Here is a 24,996-nt window from a genome sequence, read left to right as displayed (position 1 = left end):
TTTCCATAATCTTAGTTTTGATTCTGAGGATTTATCAGACCCAGACACAAACAAGTCATACAAAGATGAAATTAAACCTTTATCATAACAATGTCCTATAATTACTGCCTTTAATGAAGATTATGAGTTTTGATGTAATGAGTGCAGACTCTTATATATAATAAATAAATGAAACCCGATAAACACATAACATGTGAAAACAAAAGAATATCTTTATTTCAGACATACCATATAAAAATGTTCTAGATTCAGTTTAGTTTTAAACCCTTATTTTCTAATTTTGCCTATAGATTAATAAAATATGCAACAATCTGGCTCGCACAGAATTGGAGTTTTTAGTTCAGTCTTTTTTATCTCTGATTAGAAAAGCATTCCTTTGTCTCTAATTTGCACACATTCACGCCTTTAATGTCTGATCACAGCAGTCAACCCTCACTAATATTTTAGTAGCCTTATCAATACTTTTTATTCTGAAAATGTTTCAAATATACACTGTAATTTTTTTTTTTTTTAAGTTTTAAATAAAACAAAAGATTATTGGAGTATGTTTTACAAGAAAATACAATTTCAGTCATTCTACTACAAAATTGTACGTTCAATTCAGTGTTACTTGCCGTTTCATTCATTGTAATTATTTGTGAAATGAATAGCTGATTTCTAATTTCTGAGTGAAAACTGTTCTGTGGTGTCATTTAAATAAAGTGATTTTTTCATTTTTTAATGAAAAATATTTTCAAATAAAATGACCTACGCTTGTTTGACATTGGTGATAGCAAAATCTTACGTATAATAATGCGAACAATTAACTATGGGAGACAATAAATGTAAGTAATCAAATGAAAATTACTTTATTTATTGAGAAAATCAATATACAATTTATACAACAGTATTTTTCCAAAAATAATTGTTCCTCATTGAGTAAACAAAAATCATCGTCTTAAAAAAAAAACATTAATCTGTATACAAAACCACAGGGGTTGGACTTCAGAGACAAACAAATAGAGGTAGGCCAATCTTCAACAAGACATTTCATACTATTATAAAGTTTATTTTGTTGGCACATTAGCATAAATTCATGTGTTCAAATACTGAACACATGGTAGATATACATCCTTAGAAACATCCTGGTTATCCCAGTCCATTCAGTTTCCATCGTTCATCCATCACATTGTTTCTGTTAGTGAGTAGAGGTCAATAATTACGTGCATACAGCGTCCTGCTTGTGGAATAATCTGCTGTGCCAGTAGTCTGGGTTGTCAAATGAAGTGTTTTGCGCCTCCACTCCAGTACACACTTTTATGAAGGACCCGAGACCAGGCTTTTGTGACTCCTCTCCCACAACAGGCCTTCCATTTAGCGGAATGTTCTGATAATCAGCCTGATCTCCATCCTCAGAGCCAGTTCTCTCAGATGCCTCCATGTCCACATATTCACTGTGCTGTGTAGTGCAATAAGAATCCTCATGTCTTGCAGTCAGCCTTGGCAGATTGCTTACATTTTGGTAAATTGCTTCTTTGACGCCACTCTCCACCTCATCCGGACTGCTCGCTGTGCTCTCCCCTGCTACGTTTTGCTGGTGTATGTCTGCACGTATGTCCATGTATTCATATTCAACCACCGCTTCTTGTGGCTGCTGCTCCTCTGAGGGTTCTTCCTCTACAGCGCTGATCTCAGATTGACTCCCGCCAGTACATGTTACTGTTTCATCCAGACCGTATTCACAAGCAGCAGCAGCACCAGACACCAGGCTGTCCTCTTCAGAGGGACTAGTGGCATTATCTGACTGTTCGGTTTGTGTTAAGTCAGTGTCTCTCTTCTGTGGTAAAATGTTGCATGTGTAAGGAGAAGCAGGGGAAGATGGTTTGTTCGGTGCAGATGAAGCGTCAGCGCTATCTGTAGCTGAAGGAGAAAGTCGAGGGGGCTCTTTGTTCATTAGCTCGTACTCTTGTGTGGTGTCTGTTTTCGGTGTCGAGAGAGCACTCTTGGAGTTGCTGGATATCCTTCTATGAGAAACAGTGCTTCTAGAATCTAAATGAGAAAATATGTGTCATAAAAATGCACACAGATAAGTCCCAAAAACCACGTACACACTGCAGCTAAAGTCGGATGTCATTTCACCTTTTAGTGCTTAATTCTGTAACACCCAGTTCAGTAATTTACAGGACAGACAACCGCATCACATGTATTCGTCTCACTTCTGTATGCATAGTGCAAGAAATCACAGGAAAAGAGGTACAAGCCTTGACTCATTTGTGTTGCTAGATCTTACTAGAAAAAAACTGCAATCAAGAACAAGCCCATAATAAACTGAAAAAATACCAAAATATTGCAACCCGCATATGTCTAATGTAATAACTCTATAAACTTTATCACTTTATGAGCAAAGCTCATACAATTAGCCCAAAGACGCTCATAATAAGCGGACATGGCAACACAGCAAAAGAGAGCACTGCAAAGCAGCCTTCCAAGCATAAACAAATCACAATGCTGCTGTTGGCAGTGGTTTTGAGTCTTTGGTCGCTGTAATATTACTTTGATCAAAAATAGCGGATACCAAACACACGAGACACCAGAATGTTGCTATGGTTACCACAGTGTCAATCATAGCAATTTCGGGAGTTAGTCGTATTCCGTACACACACAGAACTATAATTTAGGGAATTCACTCATGTATTTAATGCAGTTGTCACTCCTGAAACTTTACAGTGTGTACATGGCAAGTAATACATTTGAGGTCAATATTGTTTTACCTCTCTCCGTGGGCAGCACGTATCCATAATGGTCCTCATCTACGCCCTCCAGACCTGGGGAGAACGGATCTGACGTCACAGACACGCCGTTGGACATGTAGGCACTGTCCATACGACTACGACCTCTGCGAAGACTACCTGTTTGAGAAGTAAGTTCAGCCATCTCAATGTCCACCATGGTCCCCCTACCCTCTGAGCACTCTGAATCTGTCCTCACTGAGCCAGTCTTCCTCCTCTGGGCTCTCATCTGGGTGGAAACAACGCAAGTTTATTATTTCACATTCTGTATTTATTTGTGAAATAATGCATTTTTTAAATAAGGGTCCACAGAAAAAAAGGAGAAGTTTTTAGGACTGTTTATTATTATTATTATTTTAGAGCTTTATTAATCCCTGGGGGCAGTTAGTTCCGTCTATTGTGATGCTTCACATATATAGACAACATTTAATACACATACATACAAATACTATAATATATAGATATACATAGCTAAAAAAAATTATTAATCAATTATTAATATATTAAAATAACAATCTAAATTAAAACACAATCAAGATGTAAACTGAAATCATTTAGTCATTTTTGCAGGAGAAATACTGGAAATATTGAATATTTGAATATTGCGTTGGACAACGTAGGACCTTCAATCTTTGTCAGTATTTTTTAGATAAATTATTCTGCTCCAGTACAGTAACAAGCTATGACATAAATAATATTTCATAATACAAGTAATATAAAAGCCTATTATGCAATTTTGTACTATTATTTAACAGTATAAATGGGTCTTTATACAAGAAAATATATATGGCTGCCTTTATATTTTAGGAAAGGGGTATTTTGGCATCAAAATGTTTGAAAACTCCTGATCTAATGCATGTCCATACTGTGATATAACAAAACAGTTATTTAAGATGAAAGCTTGTAGTCAAAGTCAACATGATAGATGACATGATATATAAGCTGACCTGTCTAGGGTCGTCCCCTGGGCCAGGGGTCATAGGGAGATAACCTATAGTTGTTGTGTGTTCTGAGGTGCCCTAATGAGAGAAAGAGAGAGAGAGAGTGAGAAGATGATCATTGTGCAGTTTCTATTTATACCCAGGACATGTTACTTTATTACTATTAGTTCTATTCAGACAAGAATAACAAACATACACTACCATTCAAAGTTTTAGGGTCAGTACAATTGTTTTTTTTGTTTTTTTTCAGCAGAAATGGATTAAATGTAAAGACATTTATAATGTTACAAAATATTTATATTTCAAATAAATGCTGTTCTACTTACTATTAAAACTTACTATTCCTCAAATAATCATGAAGAAAATTGTCAGTTTCTACAAAAATATTAAGCAGCTAAACTTTTCAACATTGATGATAAAAAATAAAAATAAAAGATTCTTGAGCACAAAATCAGCAATAATTATTGAAGGATCATGTGACACTAAAGACTGGAGTAATGGCTACTAGATATCCTGCTTTGCCATCACAGGAATAAATCTAAATTTTAAATATACTAATATAGAAAACAATATTAGAACATTTTCACATTACAGTTTTACTGTATTTTGATTAAATAAATCATTTTTCAAAAATCTTACCAACCCCAAACTTTTGAACGATAGTGTAAACATGATAGAAATGTTGGACATCTCACCCTGTAGGAGGCCATACGGAGGCGAGAATGACTTCTAGTTGGTGACAGCTGGAGGGGAGGAGTAGCAAAGCCATCCTGCAATACCTCATCATCATCATCTTTCTCCAAGTCTGCCTCTAAATGAGTGCCTTTGACACGTTGGTGGCTTTCCTCTGAACCAGTGCAATTCTGAGCAGGCTACATTATGGCACGGAAATCAATGAAATCAGTCATAAACTGATTTCTAGTGTCTATATTTGACTACTTGCAAAGAAAATCTTGGTTTCTTACTTTCACCACAAGGTATCGTGGTGGATCCCTTGCCATTCTTGTAAATTCATTGGCCAGTTCTTTAAATGTAGGCCTTACATTCTCATCAATCATCCAGCCTAGGGAAAGGTGGGGAATAAAAAGTGTTTATAAGGACCTTCAGTGTTTTAAATCATTGCCCAAATGCATCTAGCATCCGCAGATGTTTTCCGCTTACACTTGACCATGACCATGTAGACATCTATGGTGCAGATCTGTGGTTGAGCCAGCCGCTCTCCTTTCTCCAGTAAACCTGGCACATCATGAGGATGCATAGTTGCGTATGGCTCTGCTCCATATGACATCATCTCCCATACAGTCACACCTGGAATAAATAAGAAGAACATTCACTCAGATAAACTTCTAAACAACTAAAACTGATATTCAACAGTACTGAGACTCACCATAGCTCCACACATCACTCTGATGAGTGTATCTTCTGAAGAGGATACTCTCTAATGCCATCCATTTAATTGGCGTCTGAAAAAAAGAGGCCATTTCATCAGCAACCTCAACAGATGATGCCTTTTTAGTAAACTTATTTCTCATATACATCATTTTATATTCATTTTATTTATATTTAAAAATATATAGAGTTTGGGGCCAGTAATATTTTTTTGAAGGAAATTAATATTTTTATTCAGCAAGGATGCATTAAATTGATCAAAAGCAAAATTTCTATATTGATCAAAGAATCCTGAAAAAAGTATCAAGGTTTCCACAAAAATTTAATAGAAAACAGTTATTTTTAAACTGTAGTCATATTTCTAAATAATACTGTTTTTACTGTATTTTATTAAATAAATGCAGCCTTGGTGAGCATAAGAGGCATCTTTCAAAAACATAAAAAAATCTTACCGACCCCAAACTCTACGGTAGTGTATCTTATTTCAAGAGAAATTTAATCTGTACATTACCTTGTGCTCACTGTACACATATTTCTTATCATCTGGATAGAGCAGGTCCGCAACCCCAAAGTCTGAGATCTGTACTATGTAGTCACTCTTGAACAGCACGTTGCGTGCAGCAAGGTTCCTATGTGCTATGCAGTGCTCCTCCAGATAATACATGCCCTAAAGATACATACAGATGTTGTGTATAATAATTTTGCACCGAAGAGCTTTATGTAAAGACCATTTATAAAGAATTTATCAGGACACTTCAGTACACACTCTTCTCATCTCACCTTTGCGATCTGCACACACCAGTTGAGCAGACGCTGGGGGTCCAGGCTGTCTTTGTTTTGGTGAAGGTGTTGCAGTAAGGATCCCTGAGGACTAAGCTGGGTGACAAGCTGCAAACTTGTCCCTGGGCAGATCCCAAGGAGACGCACTATATACGGGTGATCCAGGCTTCCCATTGCAAGCATGTGCTGCGGACAGGTGAAAAATAAGTATGAAGGCATGAAGCAATGCATGTATGAGTGTACCTTTAGTGCAAGCTGATGTCTCACATCAGTAATTTCTGTGAAGGTCTGCCGGCCACTGCGGTCTTGGATGGTCTTTATTGCCACAGGGATTTTTACAGAGTCTCCTTCAGGGATCCAGAAACCCTGAGGATAAGTCACTTAAGCTTAATCACGGTCCAGAGAACAGGTAACTCAGTTCAGGATTGAATTGACCAAAGGCAAACTTAAATGTGAGAGGCATTCCAACCTTATTAACAGTGCCAAAGACTCCGTAGCCCAGAAGTTTGCCCTTTCGCAGCTCTTGTGGTTTTAGGATGCGAGCATGCACTTTTGTCCCCTTCTCTCCAGGATCCAGCGGCTCAATGCTCTGTGTGTAGACAGGAGGAAATGCGCATTATATAATATTGATAGCCAAGGAAGTACAGTGGCCAATAACACACTTAAGACACAGTTAAAAATGTCTGAATGTCACTTTCAGATGCCACTGTTTATTTAGTTACTCTCCACATGCAATGTTCAAATACAATATTAATCTGTATCGCTAGACTCTACATTTGTTACATACTGTATGTTTACATTACATGCCTTTAAAAGGGTCTTCTTTTGAACGGTAGTGTGTATCCATTATAATTAGATCATTGTATTAAAAAATGCAAGGAACCTTATTTTTTTAATTACATATAGGTTAAGTAAAAAGCATTACATTCAAAGAGACCAAATTACTTACCTCAGCGCTCTCAAGGTACCTCCTCAGAGCTCTTTTGCGACGGATTGCCAGGCCTCTGTGATACAGCATGCCAAGCACAAACAGTGCCAAGAGCACAATGATACCAGCAAATACAGCAACTGCTATAACTGCGATCTGAGAACTGAGAGGAAAATGCTTGGTGAAGGAAAACTTTTGATGTGTATATCTGAAAACGTTTGTACTTTCTAATTGTAACCAGAAGATGGTGCTACAAACCTGTTCACAAGTCTGTCATGATCTACACAGTTTCTGAGCGCAGGGCCTGTGCATCTGGTGAGGGGACAAATACAACAAAGGAACACATTCACATTCCAATACACAGTGTTTTCAGCAAACTCTCTCAATTGGACTTACCCTCTTGTGCAGTTGAGGTGGCATAGCTCACAATGACTTGTTGCATTAGGGTACTTAAATATGGTCTGACCCTTTTCCCCATTCACTCCATTAGGACAAGTAGAAACGCAATGTGGGCCATCCATCAGGTTTAAACATGCTACACACTGATCAGCACCCTGATGCACAGAGAAGTTATATATTAATAGAACAAATATTCCTGTCACTAAGCACCTGCACTAGGACAAACAGTTCGAATGAATTTCTTTATTAAGTCACTGTTAATAGTGATGTATTGCACAATGAACAGATCTGAAGCAAAGATCCAGCAAAGCCTGTCTGGCAAGTTACTGTAATCAACCAGACATTACACAGAGAGTGCGTGGGTTGGATTTTTTTTTTTTTTACCGTAAAAAAGTTGTTCACATCATTATCATAACACCCTTTAGCACTATTCATACACAATAAGAAAGATGTGAGAGGTTGATTAAAAATGTGTCAAATAGGCACCGGTAAAAACAAAGACTTGGATACCATAAAGTAAGTAAAACAAATCACTAGAACAGCTGATCTAAGTGGGGAAAAATCTGAACTATTTCAAAGGACACACAGACAGTTATGTGTTATTTGACAGAATACAAAAGCGAGGATGTGACTTGTGCACAGGAACAGAAACTTGTAGTGTTTAAGAGTCTACATGCCTGAAATGGTTTCCCAGGCCGATAGAAAAAATGCATGAGAAAGCTATGGGGCTTCAAATGTATAAAAATAGAAACTAAAAATTTGAGATTCAGAATCAATTATCAAAATAGATAAATAAACAAACAAACAAATCAATTTAAAAAAATAAGCAGTTAATAATTGAACTGAATTGAATTTAAACGAATGATGGAAATTTTATTATTTCTGAAATTAATATTTAGTGTAAATTTTGGGCCAGTGTTATTTAAGTTTTATGTATATATTAATATTTTGAATGAGCTTTTATTTTACTTTTAGTGTAAGCAATTTTATTGTGCTTTTGTCATTTTTATTCATTTTGTTCTTTTAATAAAGCTTTTTTATTTTTTTATTTCAGTTTTAGCTTTAGTCATTTTAGTACTTCAGCTTAAATGAAAGTTAAAAAGTTTAAGTTTAAGTTTCTCATTTGATTTTCAATCGTTTTAGTTTTAGTTAATACCAACACTTATTTAAGCCCCCATGGGTAGCAAAATCATAACAAAAGAAAGAAAAGTTTAAAGTTGCATACTTCTCCTTGGCATGTTTGTTTCCCATTTTGGGGCAGACACTCAGGGTGACAAGCAAGGCACTCTCCATTAGATGCTGCAAACTCCCGTGGCTCTCTGTGGACACACACAGTCCTTCATACACTGAACCAACTTTCAATAAACGTATAAATATATACAAATAAAACAAATCTACCAAGCACACTGACCCGGAGTAGAGATTGCAGTGAGATACACAGGTACCGTGCCGACTGTGGTTCCTGCATGACAAACATTGCTCAGGCCCCGGGCCCCAGCATCCTGCGTCTGAGCACAACGGGTCACACACATGGCCCTCTTCCTCTGTTTACACGAAATGCAAAGACATGCATGTTAACAATGGATGACAACATAATAACATATGTGAAAAAGACAGTACACATTCTGCAGTTAGGGAGGAACTTAACTGACCACACTGGGTGTGGGGTTTGTTGTCCTTGATGTCATGCCGGCGGTTACCAGTGAAGATCTTACTCCAGTTGACAGTGTGGTAATAACACAGGTTTATATTTTGAGTGATGTATACACTGCCATCGCTGATCTCACGCAAGGAATACAGTCCCAGAGATGTGAGGGAGGGAATCTTCATCACCAACAAAGAGAAGGGCCTAATGGAGAGGATGAAATGAATGAGAAATTGGAGCATAAAGGGAGAATGACCGAAAGAAGGGACAGATCCACAGTGATTTCCCCTGAGCACACCACAGGCTCCCAGTGCCAGATCACAAATGAAAGCACATGAACCATTCATGACCCTCATCTCATGCCAGTTTGAATATATGTTCATACATGCCCGTTATCCTTACAGAAACATTTCACAACTCATCAGGAAGATTGTTGTCATTACTTGGCACCCACAGCAGGAAAAAAGACAATGTTTGCACATGTGATTGAGAGAGATTTGGCGATACAGAAATACCGGTTTTTAGATGGGTTGCAGGGGGTACATACCTCTTAGGGCTGCAGGACAGACATAAGCACATGTGGAGAATGAGGGGAGTAACATACAAAACACAGGGAAAACAAAAAACAATGGTGAGACGCATGCACAATGTTAAACACTGCAGGAATAAAAAGCAATAAAACACTTAGTAGAGAGACAAACATTTAAAGGAATAAAAAAACAGGATGTGACTGGAATATGACACAAAATAATGACTGATGTGCAACACACACACACACACAGGTTAAAAATTAATAAATTAATACTTTTATTGAGCCGGGACTCAAACTCAGGTCATCTGAAGCACAACAAAGCCATGAACATTATATCAGACCATAGGCATCAACAAAAAAACACATACAAAAAAAAACACTGGCATTTAAAATCTCCAACCCGAAGGTAATAGCTAATATAGGTAATAAACAGCTATTACCTTCGGGTTGGAGATTTAAGTTCTTTTTTTAAAAATAGGGGGAAACATTCCCTTTTGCCACAGGCAGTAAAATGCTTAAATGAAAGATAGTATTTTTGTAGAATTTACTGTGCGAGTCTCAGTGATGAGTCAGGGGGGATTGTTTTGTCTTTTTGATTTTGAGATTTTTATACAGTGTGATTTTCATATTTGTGTACGTTGCTTTTTTGTGTGTGTGTGAATGCATGTTGAAACTCACTGAAATAAAATTTCTCCATGCGCATAATAAAAGTAAACAACAACCACACAACCGCACTACATGTCGCTGCCCACAAGGCTGTTGACTCTGAACTCTGACTCTGTATTTTTGATCAAATACATTAAGCAATTTTATTAACCCCAACCTTTTGTGTATCAAATATCAAAGTAAAAGAAGAAAAAGGTTTTCTGGAATAACAATAATGCAATTTGAATTTGCATTTCCATTACGTCAATTCACCCATTTGCGTATGTTGCAAAGAGTTAACATTAGACCATGCAAACACACATAAAACACTCTCACACACACCTACACACACTCACTTGTGCAGAGATCTTCCTTGAATGGTAGTGAGACTGGAGAAAACAGACAGATCGCTGAGTTCATCGGGCCAAGACTGAATGTTCAAAATGCCTACAAATCACACACACTGAGTCACAACATGAGATGGAATGACGTACCAAAAACTACAGCAACAAGAACACAAACAGAGAGCAATCAGGGTATGCCTAAAGTAAAGTATCATACCAGTAATTTCTCTGACAGTGTTAAATACTTTGAGCTTTTCAGGCTCCAGAGGTGGTATGTTATGATAGACGTCTCTGCGGAATAGAACAGTGCAGATATTAGCATAAACAATCTCAGTAATGGACTCTCTGTGGGCACTCATCAATCTGCTCTCTGTTTATTCATTAATTAATAACCTGTGGAAGGCAGTGAAATAATCTGAGCTGGTGTCTTCATGAGAAATAGCCCATGAATCACGTGTAAAGACCTAATTAAAACCTTCGATGACATTACAGGGGAAAGGTCTGGAATATAGGACAGACTGTTTATGGTACAGTGTTGTTCAGGTCTGAGAGAGCTTATCAAAGTGTGTTTGTGTGTGTCTTACCCTTTGATACCCAAGATCAGAAAATGTAGACTTCCTTGGATCTTGGTACAGTTAATAAAGCTGTCTATGTTACTGGAGTCCACTGTTTGTCTATGATTGGCTCCCGTTCCCTCACATACTAAAGAGAGAAAGAGAAAAAATATGAGGTCACATGACAACAGATTAATTTTCTTTACTCAAGACTCTTAAGCACATTGAGTTCATTGCATTCATCTGCTATGATCCAGTAAATTAAAATGGTTGGATGGGCACTTTACCTTTGGGACACAGGCCAATGCAAAGTTCACACTGTTTAATGCCATTTTTCTCTTTTTCTGTTTTACCAGGAGGGCAACTGCTCACACATGCACTGCCATCCACAACAAAGTGTGCTGAAGAAAAAAATAAGAGGAAAGGTCACCCATTCTACATGCTGCACTCATTATTATGTGTCTTAAGAGAGTTACAATATTCTCTTTTTGTGTGTGTGTGTGTGTGACTAACCATTAATGTGCTTTGTAGACTACCATTATTACAGATACATATATAGGCATAGTTCCTAAAGAAGAGCCACCTGCCATGAAAGTGTATTTTGTATTTCTTCAAAAAAAATATATATATATGTATTTTTGAGACTTAAAAAAAAAAGGAATTATTTAATTTTTTATTATTTTTGGAAGTAATTATTTATGGTTATTCATGTTTTCCGTTTCGGTGGCTTTTTGGTGGACTTCTGGTAACTGATTTCCTTTGCTCTCGTTGCTTAAGTCACATAAAAACATAAATATCAATAACATTTCTATATAAAAAAATGTAATATTATAAAAACATTTATTTTTTAAATAATTATTTTATTTCTAAAGGAATTATTTAGTGGTTATTTCTGTTTTTGTTTCGGTGTCTTTCTGGATATACTTTTAGTGAAAAGGGAAACTTTTAGTCTGTTTTCTTCAGTAGTATTCCTGTATCTCTGATTTGATTTGTTCATATGTGACCCTGGACCACAAAACCAGTCACATGGGTCAATTTTTTTAAATTGAGATGTATACATAATATACAACATAATATAACATAAATATATTACATATAATATATTCATAATATATAACATAGTATACATAAATAAGCGTTCCATTGATGTATGGTTTGTTAGGATAGGACAATATTTGGCCGACATACACTTATTTGAAAATCTGGAATCAGAAGATGCAAAAAAATCTAAACATTGAGAAAATCGCCTTTAAAGTTGTCCATTTATGTTCGTGATTGTGATGCATTCACTCACAAAAATAAAAGTTGTATATCTTTAGGGTAGGAAATGTACAAAATATCTTCATGGAACATCAAAATTTTTAGAAGAAATCAATAATTTTGACCTATGTATTGTTGGCTATTGCCACAAATATACCCGTGCGACTTGTGACTGGTTTTGTGATCGAGGGGCACATATTGCTTAAGTCAGATTTAGCAATCATAGTCTAACAATCATACATTGTGGTTTAGAACCATGTATTATGTTGAAATTCCTAAAAATGTCAACAGCCAACTATCCTGTGTTTTATTTACTTTCCAACGCCAACGCAAGTGGTGTTTGGCGAGTGTTAATTGTGGACTCAAATTTAATCTAAAAGTAAAACACAGTAAGGGGAGCGGTGTAGCACGATTCAAATCTGGCATTTGTTTAAACTTGTGTTATGTTTAACATTGTTGTTTATCGTCTTCCATGGATACGTCAATGCAGTTCTGATGCACTGTCAATGAGGCATGTCACCCAAAGCTCTCACTGAATGCTCCAAGAGTTCATTCACAGTTCATTTACAATAATTTACTAGACCTTACATCAGTTCTACCAAGTTAAAAACCAGTTATCTTTGAATTACAATCCTAGATCTTAATCCACCAAGCCACCATTCCCCAGAAACTATTTATTTTCTGGCTCATGCTTTAGTGAAGGCCTTCTCTGTGGTAAACCGGGTGTTGTGGCTCGTAACTCACCGGGACATTTGGGTACGCAGATCGAACCAAACTGATACATGGCTTCAGAGTTTGGCTCCAGCTGAAAGGTCTGCCGGTTATAAACCAGAGGCCGAGGGCAGTGAGGGACGCAAGAGCCTGAGTGATTGACATGCCGACATGCCTTTTTGAAAAAGTATTAAGAGTTAAAGTTTGTTACAATGCTTTGTTTTGTTTTCATTGTATTTGTTTCTTACAATAGATGTGACAGATATTGAGCAATGCAATGAGAGCATTATGACAATAGTGCTAGTACTCACAAAGCAGTCTGTGTCTTTTGGTCCAATGCAGCCTCCAGCACACTCTGTGTGGCAGCACTCATTAGGGTTGGTCCCAAAACAGTGGCCATGACACTGAGGTGCACACACTGTTTTTGTCACTAAAACACACACACACAGACAAAATACCTCCGTATCATTGTGTATGACTAAAAGAAAGTTATTAAATTATTCAAACAATATCTTTTAATGAATAATTTTATTCAGCAAGGATGCATTAAATTGACAGTAAAAGTGACAGTTATTTAAAATGTTACAAAAAGAAATTCTAAAGAAACCATTTCAACAAAATGTTTTAGCTGCACAACTGTTTTTAACATTGATAAATGATTCTTATTGTTAAATTCTTATTCTAAAATGTGTCACTGAATCAGCATATTAGAATGATTTCTGAAGGATCACGTGAAAATTCAGCTTTGCCATCACAGGAATAAAATGAAATTTCCAAATATTTAAAAAATGTATGAAAACAGTCATTTTAGATTGTAATACTTTTTCACAATATTAGTTTTACTATATTTTTGTTCAAATAAATGCAGCCTGGTTGAGAATAAGAGACTTCTTTCAAAAACATTAAACAATTTAAACCAACCCCAAACTTTTGAACAGTGGTGTATGTGAAATTAATCTCAGTTACTTACATTTCTGGCACTGATCTTTATGTGGACCCCAGCAGAATTCTCCGCATGCAGAATCACATGACCCTATGAACACAAAGAGAGGTCAAATATCTAAATGAGTGCAATCAAAGGAATAGTTCACAAAATAAATTACACTTTGTTATCATTTTACAGATTCTTATTTGGTTCTTCTAACCCAGTATTGTCTCATTTAAACTCATTTTGTGCTTTTGTTTCAAAACAGCATTTTTAAACAATGAAATCATTGGTGCTAAATGCCATTGGTTCTTGAACATATATTTGTCACGATTTTGGGTTTGTTCTTGTCATGTTTCTGTGTCTTGTCATGCTTCATGTCTGTCATGTGATTCCCTGTTTGTCATGTGATCCTGCCATGTGTCTTGTCGTTTGTTAATTGTCTGATCATTGTTCACAGGTGTCCCTTGTCATTAGTCTGTGTATTTAAGCCCTCATGTTTGCTATGTGTCTTTGTCAAGTGTTGTTTCCTGTTACCACTGTTGTGAGTCATGTTCATGTTCATGTTCATGTTCATGTTCATGTTCATGTTCATGTTCATGTTCATGTTCATGTTCATGTCTTGTTTTGAGTTTTCATGCCACGCCATGTTTTTGTTTCATGTTCGGTTTTGTTTATAATAAACTGCACTTGGGTTCTCATTTACACTTGTCTCCAGTGGATCATTTTACAATAATCTAGAGACTGTACCTAAAAACAAACAAAAGAGATTTAAAAAGGCTTCAGAAGAAGTCTTTTAGGCTACTTTTCTTTCATATCATCATCATCCACATTCTATATATGGTAGATAACATCTCCTATTATGCTTTAAAGATGGAAGACAACAATATGGGGATGGGACATCATGGGGGTGAGTAAACGATTAAAACATTTTCTGGACATGAATATAAAACATAAGTCAATGACACATATCTATCTCACACACTCAATCTATAACCACCCAATCAGGGTGTGAATGTACAAACCTTTTTCTCCATTGTGCTGGATCTGGATGTGAGCATCACTGTCTCTGACAATGTCCTGCCAGTTGATCCATGGAGCATGACTGAGGTTCCTGTTATGGACAATCTGTACTCCACCTTCCATGATCTCTGCAGGGGACACATAGAGGGGGATATATATATGTATATGTATATGTATATGTATATGTATATGTATATATATATATATATATAAGCTGGCTGCACTGTATTGAGCATGAAGGTTAATTTTAAGTTTCTGTTTCCCATCAAGAGGTGCTGTTATAGTTCTTGGAAATGTCTCAGAATGTCCAGGGTAATGTCAGCAAACCACCACGTAGGACAAACCACATCAAACAGGGGTAACTGTCAACGAAAGAAGAAGCTGTCTGAAAGGGATGTCCTTGTACTAACCCAGATTGTCTCCAAAAAAAATTAAAAACACAGCTGCCCATCTCACTGCAGAATTAAATGCACGCCTTGACTCTCCTGTTTCCACCAAAGCTGTTTGTCGGGAGCTACACAGAGTCAATATTCATGGTTGGGCTGCAATAGCTAAACCTTTGGTCACAAGGTTTCAATGGTGCCACCAGTGCAAATCTTGGGCTGTGGACAATGTGAAACATGTATTGTTCTCTGATGAGTTCACCTTCACTGTCTCTCACACGTGTACAGTTACGGTGTGGAGAAGCTACAAAGAGGCTTAACACCTGAACAGTTGCATGCCCAGAGTGAAGCACGGGTGGATCAGTGATGTTTGGGCTGCAATATCATGGCATTCTCTACTGTGCTTGATGAGCACGCCACTGCCAAGGACTACCAAACCATTCTGGAGGACCATGTGCACCTAATGGTTCAAACATTGAACCCTGAAGGGGGTGCTGTGTACCAGCATGATAATGCACCAGTCCACACAGCAAACCTTGTGACAGAATGGTTTGATGAACATGAAAGTGAAGTTGAACATCTGTCATGGCCTGCACAGTCACCAGATCAAAATATTTTTGAGACACTTTGGGGTATTTTGGAGGAGCAAATCAGAAAATGTTTTCCTCCACCATTTCTGGAAAAGAAATGGCTCAAAATCCCTCTAGCCACTGTGCAGGACTTGTTTCTGTTATTCCCAAGATGAACTGATGCTGTATTGGCATCACAAAGGCACTACACCTAACTAATAAATGATTGTGGTCTAAACCAGGTATTTTAGTTTCATTGTCCAACCCCTCTGTATGTGCTAGCCTGGAAATCCAGACCTAAATCTAAAAGATTGCATTGCATGCATTTGAAAATCTCACTCCATGCAAATGGATAAAACTACGACCAATCACAACAATAAACCCCATACACTTAGCTACCAGCGGAGCTAACTGGTGGATTATACTCTTACCGTATCCGGTTGGCAAAACAGCAAAAACGTCCTTCTTGCAAAGGAACGATTCGAGCGGCGTCTTCTGTTCCTCTTTTAGATAAAAAGCCAAGTCTAACTCGTTCATTGTAGCGGCCAAAGCCATTTCAAACAACTGGTATTCATCCATAGCCATCTTGCAATGTTTACTAATGACTTTGACGTCGCAGCGCTGTCGTCATCTGTTTAGCTCGCCTCTGGCCCGCCTATATCAGATAACCCGATGTGATGCAGCTCAGATCGAGGGGCATATTTAATGAGCATGATTACTCCACACCAGAGTAACTCGCTGAGCAAATTCAACTTGTGCTCTCGCGAGAACTCTGGATTACCAGGGTATGTATGTGCCCCTTCAATGCATCTTTTCTGACATCTCATACGAGTCTGGACAGGTCAAATTATATAAAATATGCAGTTTGAATGATGTGATCCACAAAACACACAGACACACTTCTGCCAGGCTCAAGCTCTTTTGAGGGCCTGTCTGTATATCAGTTTGCTCTACTGACTGAAATGGGTGTGCCAGAGCTACACTATGTAAATCTGCCAGATTCCTAAATACTCCTACACACTTCCGCAAAACACTGATGTCAAATTTACTTTCTGACACATCCATTTGTTTTGAGAAGGTAGCTTTACAAGATCATAAATGCTCCACAGAAAGGAATTATCTAAGGAAGCATTTGTAATCCAAGAGATTTTTGTCCTAACCATCCACAACCAATGAATGGCGGGACACTTTGTTGATCACTTGGTTTCTGTTTCTGCAGTGGCACGCTGCATGTTCAGTTTGGACAAATTACTCATTGCTGGAAACTCGATGTGACATCTGTCATGTGTTTTCCCTCACAGATTTTTTTTACAATCTTGTCTCACCTGTAAGGTTGGTGAGGCCCAGATTTTCCAGGCCACTGTGACTCTCAAAGTTATGGAAGACAGAGAGGGCCCATTCCTTCTCATACAGGCTGTTACCACGAATCACTCTGAGCTGGTCCAGAGGCAACCTACGGAACTGGTTCATAGCAATGAGGATGTAGCCTGTGACTTCTCGGATACTCTGAAAGAGAAGCATAAGACAAGCATGTTACAGTAATCAGTGATGTTATGTTACAGTAATGTTACAGCCAAATCAACCATTTCATATATGTATAAAAAATTCTCCTACTCCAAGAAATGAAAAATCTAGGTCATTCTCCATCAGTGTGATCTCAAGATTGCCCATGACGATCTCACATCCGGTGTAGCGTTCCTTCAGGTTGTTGTAGTGTTGTGCAGGGGTGCCAGTGGAGCTCAGAGCATTCTTGGTGCCCGTGCAAACTGGTGGGGAAAGAGATTGCTTACATCTAATTACGTTGTAGGCTACTGTATATGAGTTTGTGGATCATTTGAAAAGAAATTTAAAGTCACAACCTTCATTGTCTTTTTTAAAAAAAGAAAAAGAAAGAAAGAAATTAATACTTTTATTCAGCAGACAGTAAATTGACAGTAAAGACATTTTTATTTATTTCAAATAAATGTTTTGAAAAGTGTTTTTGATCATGAAAATGTTTCTTGAGCAGCAAATCAGCCTATTGGAATGATTTCTGAAGGATCATGTGACACTGAAGACTGGAGCAATGATGCTGAAAATTCAAAATAATTCATTGTAATTGTAATACTATTTCACAATATTACTGTTTTAGTTTATTTTGATCGAATTAATGCAGCCTTGGTGAGCGTAAGAGACTTCTTTCAAAAACATTTTAAAATCTTACTGACCTTACATTTTTCAATTGTATATTATTATTACAAAGATTAATTTTAGCACAGCCCTTAGTTTTGGCTTATGAACTAGTCTGATACTGGGTGTTTTAAACATTTACTCATGTTACTGCTCACTTGCCTGCATGACTTCCAAGTGCAAGTATATTAATATTCATGCATTTTCCCTATACAAACCAAAGGGCAAAGTACACTTCCTGGAGTAATCAACGGCATGCTAGATATGCTGCCCGTAGACATGTTAAGTAGTAAATAACCCGGAACACTTCTTTATGATGTACCGTTCAAATATATAGGCTGATAATCTGTTTGACCGTCTATTTGTAAATGGCAATAATGTATGAGACTGCAGAAGAACAGTCACAGAGGCCTCTGTACACATATATAGCCCCTTTGAAGTGGCCACTTCCACACAAGGCTTCCACTCACAGCGCACACAAAGACATCATGCAGCAGCCACACCACAAGGTCATTTACATAATGAGGGCAAGGTCAGAGGTCACCAAGATGCTGCAGGTCAGGATGTAGTACAAGACAACTGAAAGTCCCTAAACAGACTTAAAAGTGGGAAACAGCTTCAGACAGAGATGGAATCTGGGTTAGTGGCCTGAGGTGACTGAGACAACTGATAAAGAAATCACTCTTGCTCTCTTACTCACCCCACCTCTAAAACACCCAACGGTCTTCCTTGAGTGTACTGCAGTGCATGTTTACCATGAGCACATGTGTGCATGCACTTACTTAACTGACACTCTGTGTATCACTCTATAATACTGTGGCATCCAAAATTACCCAAGATGCATTGTAGCATACAGATTTGAGATCCTGGTTTTGTGAGACATGACAATAAACCTAATCTTCTAGTTATATCAAGAATATTTCAGGTTAAATTCAGTACAAATAGACTTTTAGTAAAACTCAACTTCAGTTTGAAAATGAACAGAGAATGCGTCTAAATAAGTACGCTGAGAATAAAAACCATCCAGCTGAAGGCCTGTTCACACCAAGAATGATAACTATAGCGATAACTATATTGGCGTCCACACCAACACAGGATACCGCTTTGTTTAATATAATCGCGAGCTGTGGTCATGACATCTGGTACTTGTTATATTCAAGCTCTTTTAAGGTCCAGTGGATTCTGATTGGCTGTCAATATTTTTATTGTTCATTAGCTGGAAAATATAATTCTGAAAGTGAATTTTCAGAATTATTATGAATTTTCATAAAGTGAATTTTCTATGAATATTCTCATAGAATTAGTACAATTATTTAAAGTTTATAGTTATCATCTTTGGTGAATGGCCCTTAATAGTTTTATGTTGTAAGAACTTTTTCCTAATGTTCTTGTTGCTTTAATCATAACAAAAACATTCATTTCTTATGTTTTAAGAAAAATTTTCTTGGTAATATGAACATTCTGGAAAACATTCGCATAATGTAAAGTTTGTATTGTTGTTAAAGCACCTTCTGTAAAAAAAAAAAAATTAAGTTTTATTTACTGTTGCATAAGTTTTGCTCAACAAAGGCAAAGCAAACTAGCACAGGAACTGAGCATGTTTGAGCCAAACCTGTACGTCACACAACAGACCACAGTCTAAGACAGCACTTCTCAACCCTGTCCTGGGGACTCCCTACCACTGCACATTTTGGATGTCTCTCAAATCGGACACACCCATTTGGGGTTTTTGCTGTCTCTATTAATGAGCTGAATCAGGTGTGTTAGATGAGTGAGACATCCAAAATACACAGTGGCAGGAGGCCCACTAGGTTTGAAAACAGATCCAGATCTGAAAAGATCCTACAGTGTGACATGGCTTACAGCAGGAATCATGTTTGTACAGTCAGACAAGCAACACTCATGAAGGACTATTATAAATTCTTCAGTGTGCACCTGGCTTAAGACACCCAATTTCATTTAGACAAAATCTGTACTGTGTTTTGCCTTTGTAGAGCAGAGTTGTGTTAATGAACCTTTAAAGGTGGGACGAGCCGGCCACAAATATGTCAATGGGGCGTGAGTTTAACTTTGCATATAGGTTTTAAGAACATAGGAGAACTTGAAAATGACATTGTAAAACAAACACAGCAAGTTCTGGCTGGTGAACCTGCTTGCGTTCGCATTCAATAAACCCATTAATCATAGTGTTGCTGTAAAATATTAGTTGTGTGCAAACAACCCTCAGGAAGAACAAAAAAATCTTTAAACATTGGGAGCCGGCAACTGCCTTAGAGCCAAGAGAACCTAGTGTGCATTGTGGGCGTATTTTGCGAGGGGTTAAACGGTATATTCCCGAGACTGGCAGAGTGTAATGCTCAGCTGCATGTCTGAGGCCTAAGGCTCTATCTGGCTATGAGATCTAGAGGGGGCATTATTAATGAACAAAGCACAGTATTGTCACTTAGCTATAAATGTGTGGCTCTGTTAATGTGTAGCTCTGATTGACACTGACTGTGTGTGTGTGTGTGTGTGTGTGTGTGTGTGTGTGTGTGTGCAGGGCTGAGATCATACAACCAGACAATAGGATGAGTGTGAGCGTAGTACTCTATCAAGAGGAGGGGGAGTCCGGAGGGGTGGGGGTGATGCATAGGGACATAATCTAAGTGTGACCGCTGTCCTTTACATTGCTCCAGTCTATATGTTACTGCATCCTGAAATGTGTACAACCATACCACTGAGTGACTTTACAATACTCTGAGGAATGAAGCTGGAGGGGAGTTATGGCAGCATCTATTCTGGGAACGCATAAAAATGTGCTGCTTACAGGAAGTGCTGTCACATGGGTTGCTGTTTGCACTATTCTGTATGCAAATTCTGCAATTTTATCTTAGATAAAGAACAAATGCAAAATTTGAATAATTAATTAATAATGAATACATTTGAACACGTATGAACACTGTAAACACAATAAATATATCTATAAACATGGCCCTTTTATTTCTAGTTTCTGCAATATAAGTTATATATTGACTTTGAATGTTACAACTATGGGTACTATGATTGCACACTTTATAGATGTAAAAAAATAAGGAAGAAAGAAAGAAAGAAAGAAAGAAAGAAAGAAAGAAAGAAAGAAAGACAGAAAGAAAGAAAAGACAAGCTGAAAAAAAAAAGTGAAAAAAAAAAAATTAAAGGTTATATATAATAAAAAAAATCTAAGTGATATGTATTTGATGATAGTCTTGACCCAAAGTTTGGTTCCTAAAGTATTGTTTTTAATTTCTCGCTTCCAGGTCAAAATAGACCTGAATGTGTTATGAGGTTAAATGGACAGTGCAAGTTTACAGCAAAAATGTAATCCTTTAAGAACACTTTTTTTATACTATAAGACTTTTCATCCCTTTTTTGTCATTCCATTCTTTCCATATTTCATATTGTACATTATAATATTGTGATGCCTAATTTCACTTAAGCATTACAACATGAATAAAATGATTTTTTAGACAAAATAGTAGACATTTTTAATATTTACCTGCCATAACATTGAGTAATTATTGTACTGACCAGAATTTTAATCAGTGCATCCCTATTATCTGTCCAGCAGTCAGTGATGATGAATGAGGAATGAAATTTGAGAAACACCCTTATAGAAGGCTATGCAGCCATGCACATGTAAAGGTGAACACACCCACATGACATATTTGCTGTTGTGCCAGGTATTGTCTAGATAGCATGTGCATATTAATACACACACACACACGATATTTGGATGCTAATAATGTATGGATTTATGGAGTCCTGTTCATTCACACAAGTAATCTTAAATCAACAGTATCAGAGACAGTGAGCAGAAGCCACTATGGAACATACAATAGAATCCAGCAGCACACAATGATTATAGTTCAAAGAGAGTCAGGGCGGGGACTGGGCACTCATGACAGACAGAACAAGAGACAGAAAAAAGAGGGTGAGTGGAAGAACCCATGAGGGAAAGCAAAGATAGATTAGAAGACACACTGAGAAAGATATGACACTAGTACTAATGTCAAACTGAAAGAAGAGCCGACATTAAACAAAAAAGACAACTTCCAAAACACACATCCACGCCTATTCACGTGAACTTCTGCAAGTACAGACTGCTCCAGATCTGAGGCCATTACGTTCCGCTGTTGGATGGAAGTATGCATGGTTTCTGTCTTTTCTTTTTAAATCTGTTCAATGAAGTTTTGCATTTCTCTTTTAAAACAAACAGGCTTTACCTATCTATTGGATATTGTGCTTTTATTAGGTCAGAGCAGATGTCTTCCATTCAAAATCCTCTCCGGAAGGAAAGGGTGATTAGATTATTAACTTAGTAAAGTCCTTCCTATCAAACCTCTTGTATGCTTAAAAGAGGCTGAACTTTGGAGCCATGACTGTAAAGGAGTTATTAAAGAGCGGTTTATGATATGGCACTATAGTCCCACACCTTATTCTGTTCAGCTGAGTAATGTGTGATTGGCGGCAAATATAAGTGATTGGCTATCAAGGGACTCACAGTGCTTGAAGCTAATGTTCTCTAAAAAAGAGCTCCTGAGGATAAAAGATTTGTGCCCTAAAGCTTAAGTTGAAACTGGTTTAATAATTTCAAGAGAGTAAATATATTAAGTCAACATGACTCACCACTGTTCCACATGTTATAGTTGAGGGTCATTTACAAGAAGTATGCATAGGCCTAATTATTTTGCCTCATATGTTGTCTGGCTAATGGCATAATCAGATAATTAAAATCCTACTGTAAAAGCATATAGTCACCATTATGTTAGACATGTTCCCCTATTTTTAGAAATGTTTAAGCTCATCCCACTCACACACACTTCTCATATCATTCACTCTTGTCCATTCTTATAAGAACAATTAAGTTCTAATCTAGGGTTGTGGTCAACAGCGATGTCTAGAAAGTCCAAGTGAGTGTTTGACATGATGACGTCAAGCAGTGACAGCAGTGTCCTGCACTGTGACAAGGTAAACTTCATATAAAACAATATATATGCCACTATTATGATTTCTACATACGTTTTAATGACTACATGGAAAGTTTGTGCTTTTAAAAATCCATTTGCCACACCACAGGACTATTTAAGTGCAAAAAGCTGAAAGTCGTTTAAACTGGTGAAAAACTTGTGGCCAGTCACAGCACCTGCTTTCCTTTATACAGATAAATTGGCTAGTACTTAAATATAAAAAGTTAATGTGTGTTACTGCTTAACTACCCAGGTAAAGATTACATTCTATTACACAGTTTAAATGTGAAACAACCCATGAAATCTAAACAAGGGCATAAACCCAGGGGTTTTAAGGGGGCATACCATGACAAGAAAATCAAACAAATCGTTAATTTTTCAACTCAAACGAAGAATTTTTAGGGGAGACAACGATAATTTTCAACAGAAATTCACATTATTTAGGTATAGGCTATAAGTGTGTATCTTATAACGGCATTTTAACAATAATATGTATATCGGTATAAGAGAATTAAGACTTTTATACCTTCTAGAGTTTGTGAAGTTACTGGCTGGAGTAGACAGAAACACATCAGCGCGCTGAGCGCGAGCACCTGCTGTCTCATCTCGTCTCGCGAGTGAAGGATCGTCTCGAGCTGACACGAGCGCGCCCTCAGACATACCGCGCGCTGCGGAAAATCCAGACACCAAGTGCTCCCCTCTCAAGGAAGATGGACAGCGTGAGGGTGATATTGGATGAAGTTTTATGCTAAAATAAAACATCCACGAAATTCATTTAGTTGTTTACTTCGGCTGCTCTCCCTGTTGAATAATCTCTGTTCCCTGTCAGATAATCCGCGTTGTGTGTGTATCATCAAAAAGTTCCGCTTTGCAGTAGCACCATTCCCATTGGATTTTCCCACTTAGTCAACGGATAATAAACTATTTACTAGGCTAAAACGAGATTAAGAGAGTGAGAGGGAAAGTTGAAAGTATGACGCAGGCTCACCACTCCCTGAGTGTAGGCTACACTTATGATGTTGAGATGTGGATTGGCCCGATAGAGCGCTGTGCTATTTACCAATCACTGCATGAACACTGCGCTTCTCCACCCTTCTGAAACTGGCACAACAGCCTGCCGTGACTCACAAACCAATGGGCTATATGTTTCTTCATGAAGTAAAGAATTAAAATTAGGGGCACCTTTGACTAGCCTACTTACAATCTTTTTTTTTTTTTAAAAACAACTTTTTTTTAGATTATGTTGAATCCATGTCCTGAAATAACATCATTTCAACATCTTAAAACAGTCTTCATAATTAATGAGGCGTTTTAATATCCCTGATCAACAACATTGTCAGTATAGTAAATAAATGGATTAATCGTTTTTTTGTGATTCTTCGTTGATTTGTATTGTAATCTTTAAAGTTTCTCCTTACCTGTTGAAAGTATGATGACGCACTAACGTATTTCTAAAATCTGATTGGCTTGAATGGTTATCTCTGTCAATGATTGGATATATATGAGGAAGGAAGAGTAGGCCTATCCCCTCTATTTGCTATACGGAGTATGAAAGAACAAACTGTAGACTATATATATTTATAATTGCTATATTCTGACTGAGGACTGTAAAATGATTTAAAGAACAAAAAAATTAAAATAAATACATTTTCAAATAGTCACTCTGCTCTGTAACACACAGCAACAATGTTTCATATAAAGGGGAAAAGTTAGTTAGAATTCTACAAATTTCGCTTTTTTTCCCCTTTCAAATTTGGCAAAATTTACATTTCAACACTCATAGAAATGAAGTAATCTAGGGAACAGAACGTTCACCTAATCGAAGAATGACTAATTTACAAGGCCATTAAATACCTTCCTTCAGGACATTTAGCTAATTACATAGGGTTGGTTGAGTGGTAATAATTCTCCAGGTAGCCTATCTAACTTAGTCAGAGTCTCGCAGAGTTTTATGAGCGGGCCGTCATCCGCCGGGGGTCTTGCATGGGTTTCTTGTTCACAGTGAAGAGCATTATTGTACTCGTGCCATGCCAACTGCTTAATCCC

The 24,996-nt window shown here is 37.3% G+C and overlaps 1 protein-coding gene across 2 annotated transcripts; it reads right to left on the bottom strand.

Moving 5' to 3' along the window:
- Window positions 1–201: 201 nt before the first annotated feature.
- erbb3b (erb-b2 receptor tyrosine kinase 3b) lies at window positions 202–23,968 on the bottom strand. 2 transcript variants are annotated; one of them, XM_084098837.1, is made up of 29 exons: window positions 23,477–23,968; window positions 17,411–17,562; window positions 17,122–17,302; window positions 14,847–14,972; window positions 13,867–13,929; window positions 13,208–13,326; window positions 12,930–13,071; window positions 11,213–11,326; window positions 10,956–11,073; window positions 10,589–10,662; window positions 10,384–10,474; window positions 8,858–9,054; window positions 8,617–8,749; window positions 8,431–8,524; window positions 7,203–7,360; window positions 7,065–7,118; window positions 6,828–6,969; window positions 6,348–6,467; window positions 6,146–6,244; window positions 5,879–6,064; window positions 5,610–5,765; window positions 5,097–5,172; window positions 4,871–5,017; window positions 4,675–4,772; window positions 4,405–4,581; window positions 3,716–3,787; window positions 2,889–2,997; window positions 2,751–2,804; window positions 202–2,028 (listed from the first exon to the last, which is right to left on the bottom strand). In XM_084098837.1, the coding sequence occupies exons 1-29, from the start codon at window positions 23,553–23,555 to the stop codon at window positions 1,199–1,201; spliced, it is 4,161 nt and encodes a 1,386-aa protein (XP_083954963.1). In that variant the 5' UTR covers window positions 23,556–23,968; the 3' UTR covers window positions 202–1,198. The 2 variants fall into 2 exon arrangements, with proteins under 2 accessions (XP_083954963.1, XP_083954962.1); XM_084098836.1 differs by having other exon boundaries at window positions 2,751–2,997.
- Window positions 23,969–24,996: the final 1,028 nt, after the last annotated feature.

The sequence above is a fragment of the Abramis brama genome (assembly GCF_963993115.1).
Source record: "Abramis brama genome assembly, chromosome: 22".
Lineage (NCBI taxonomy): Eukaryota > Metazoa > Chordata > Actinopteri > Cypriniformes > Leuciscidae > Abramis > Abramis brama.
The sequence above is the reverse complement of the archived record's forward strand: the minus strand, read 5'-3'. Positions and strand labels throughout refer to the sequence as shown.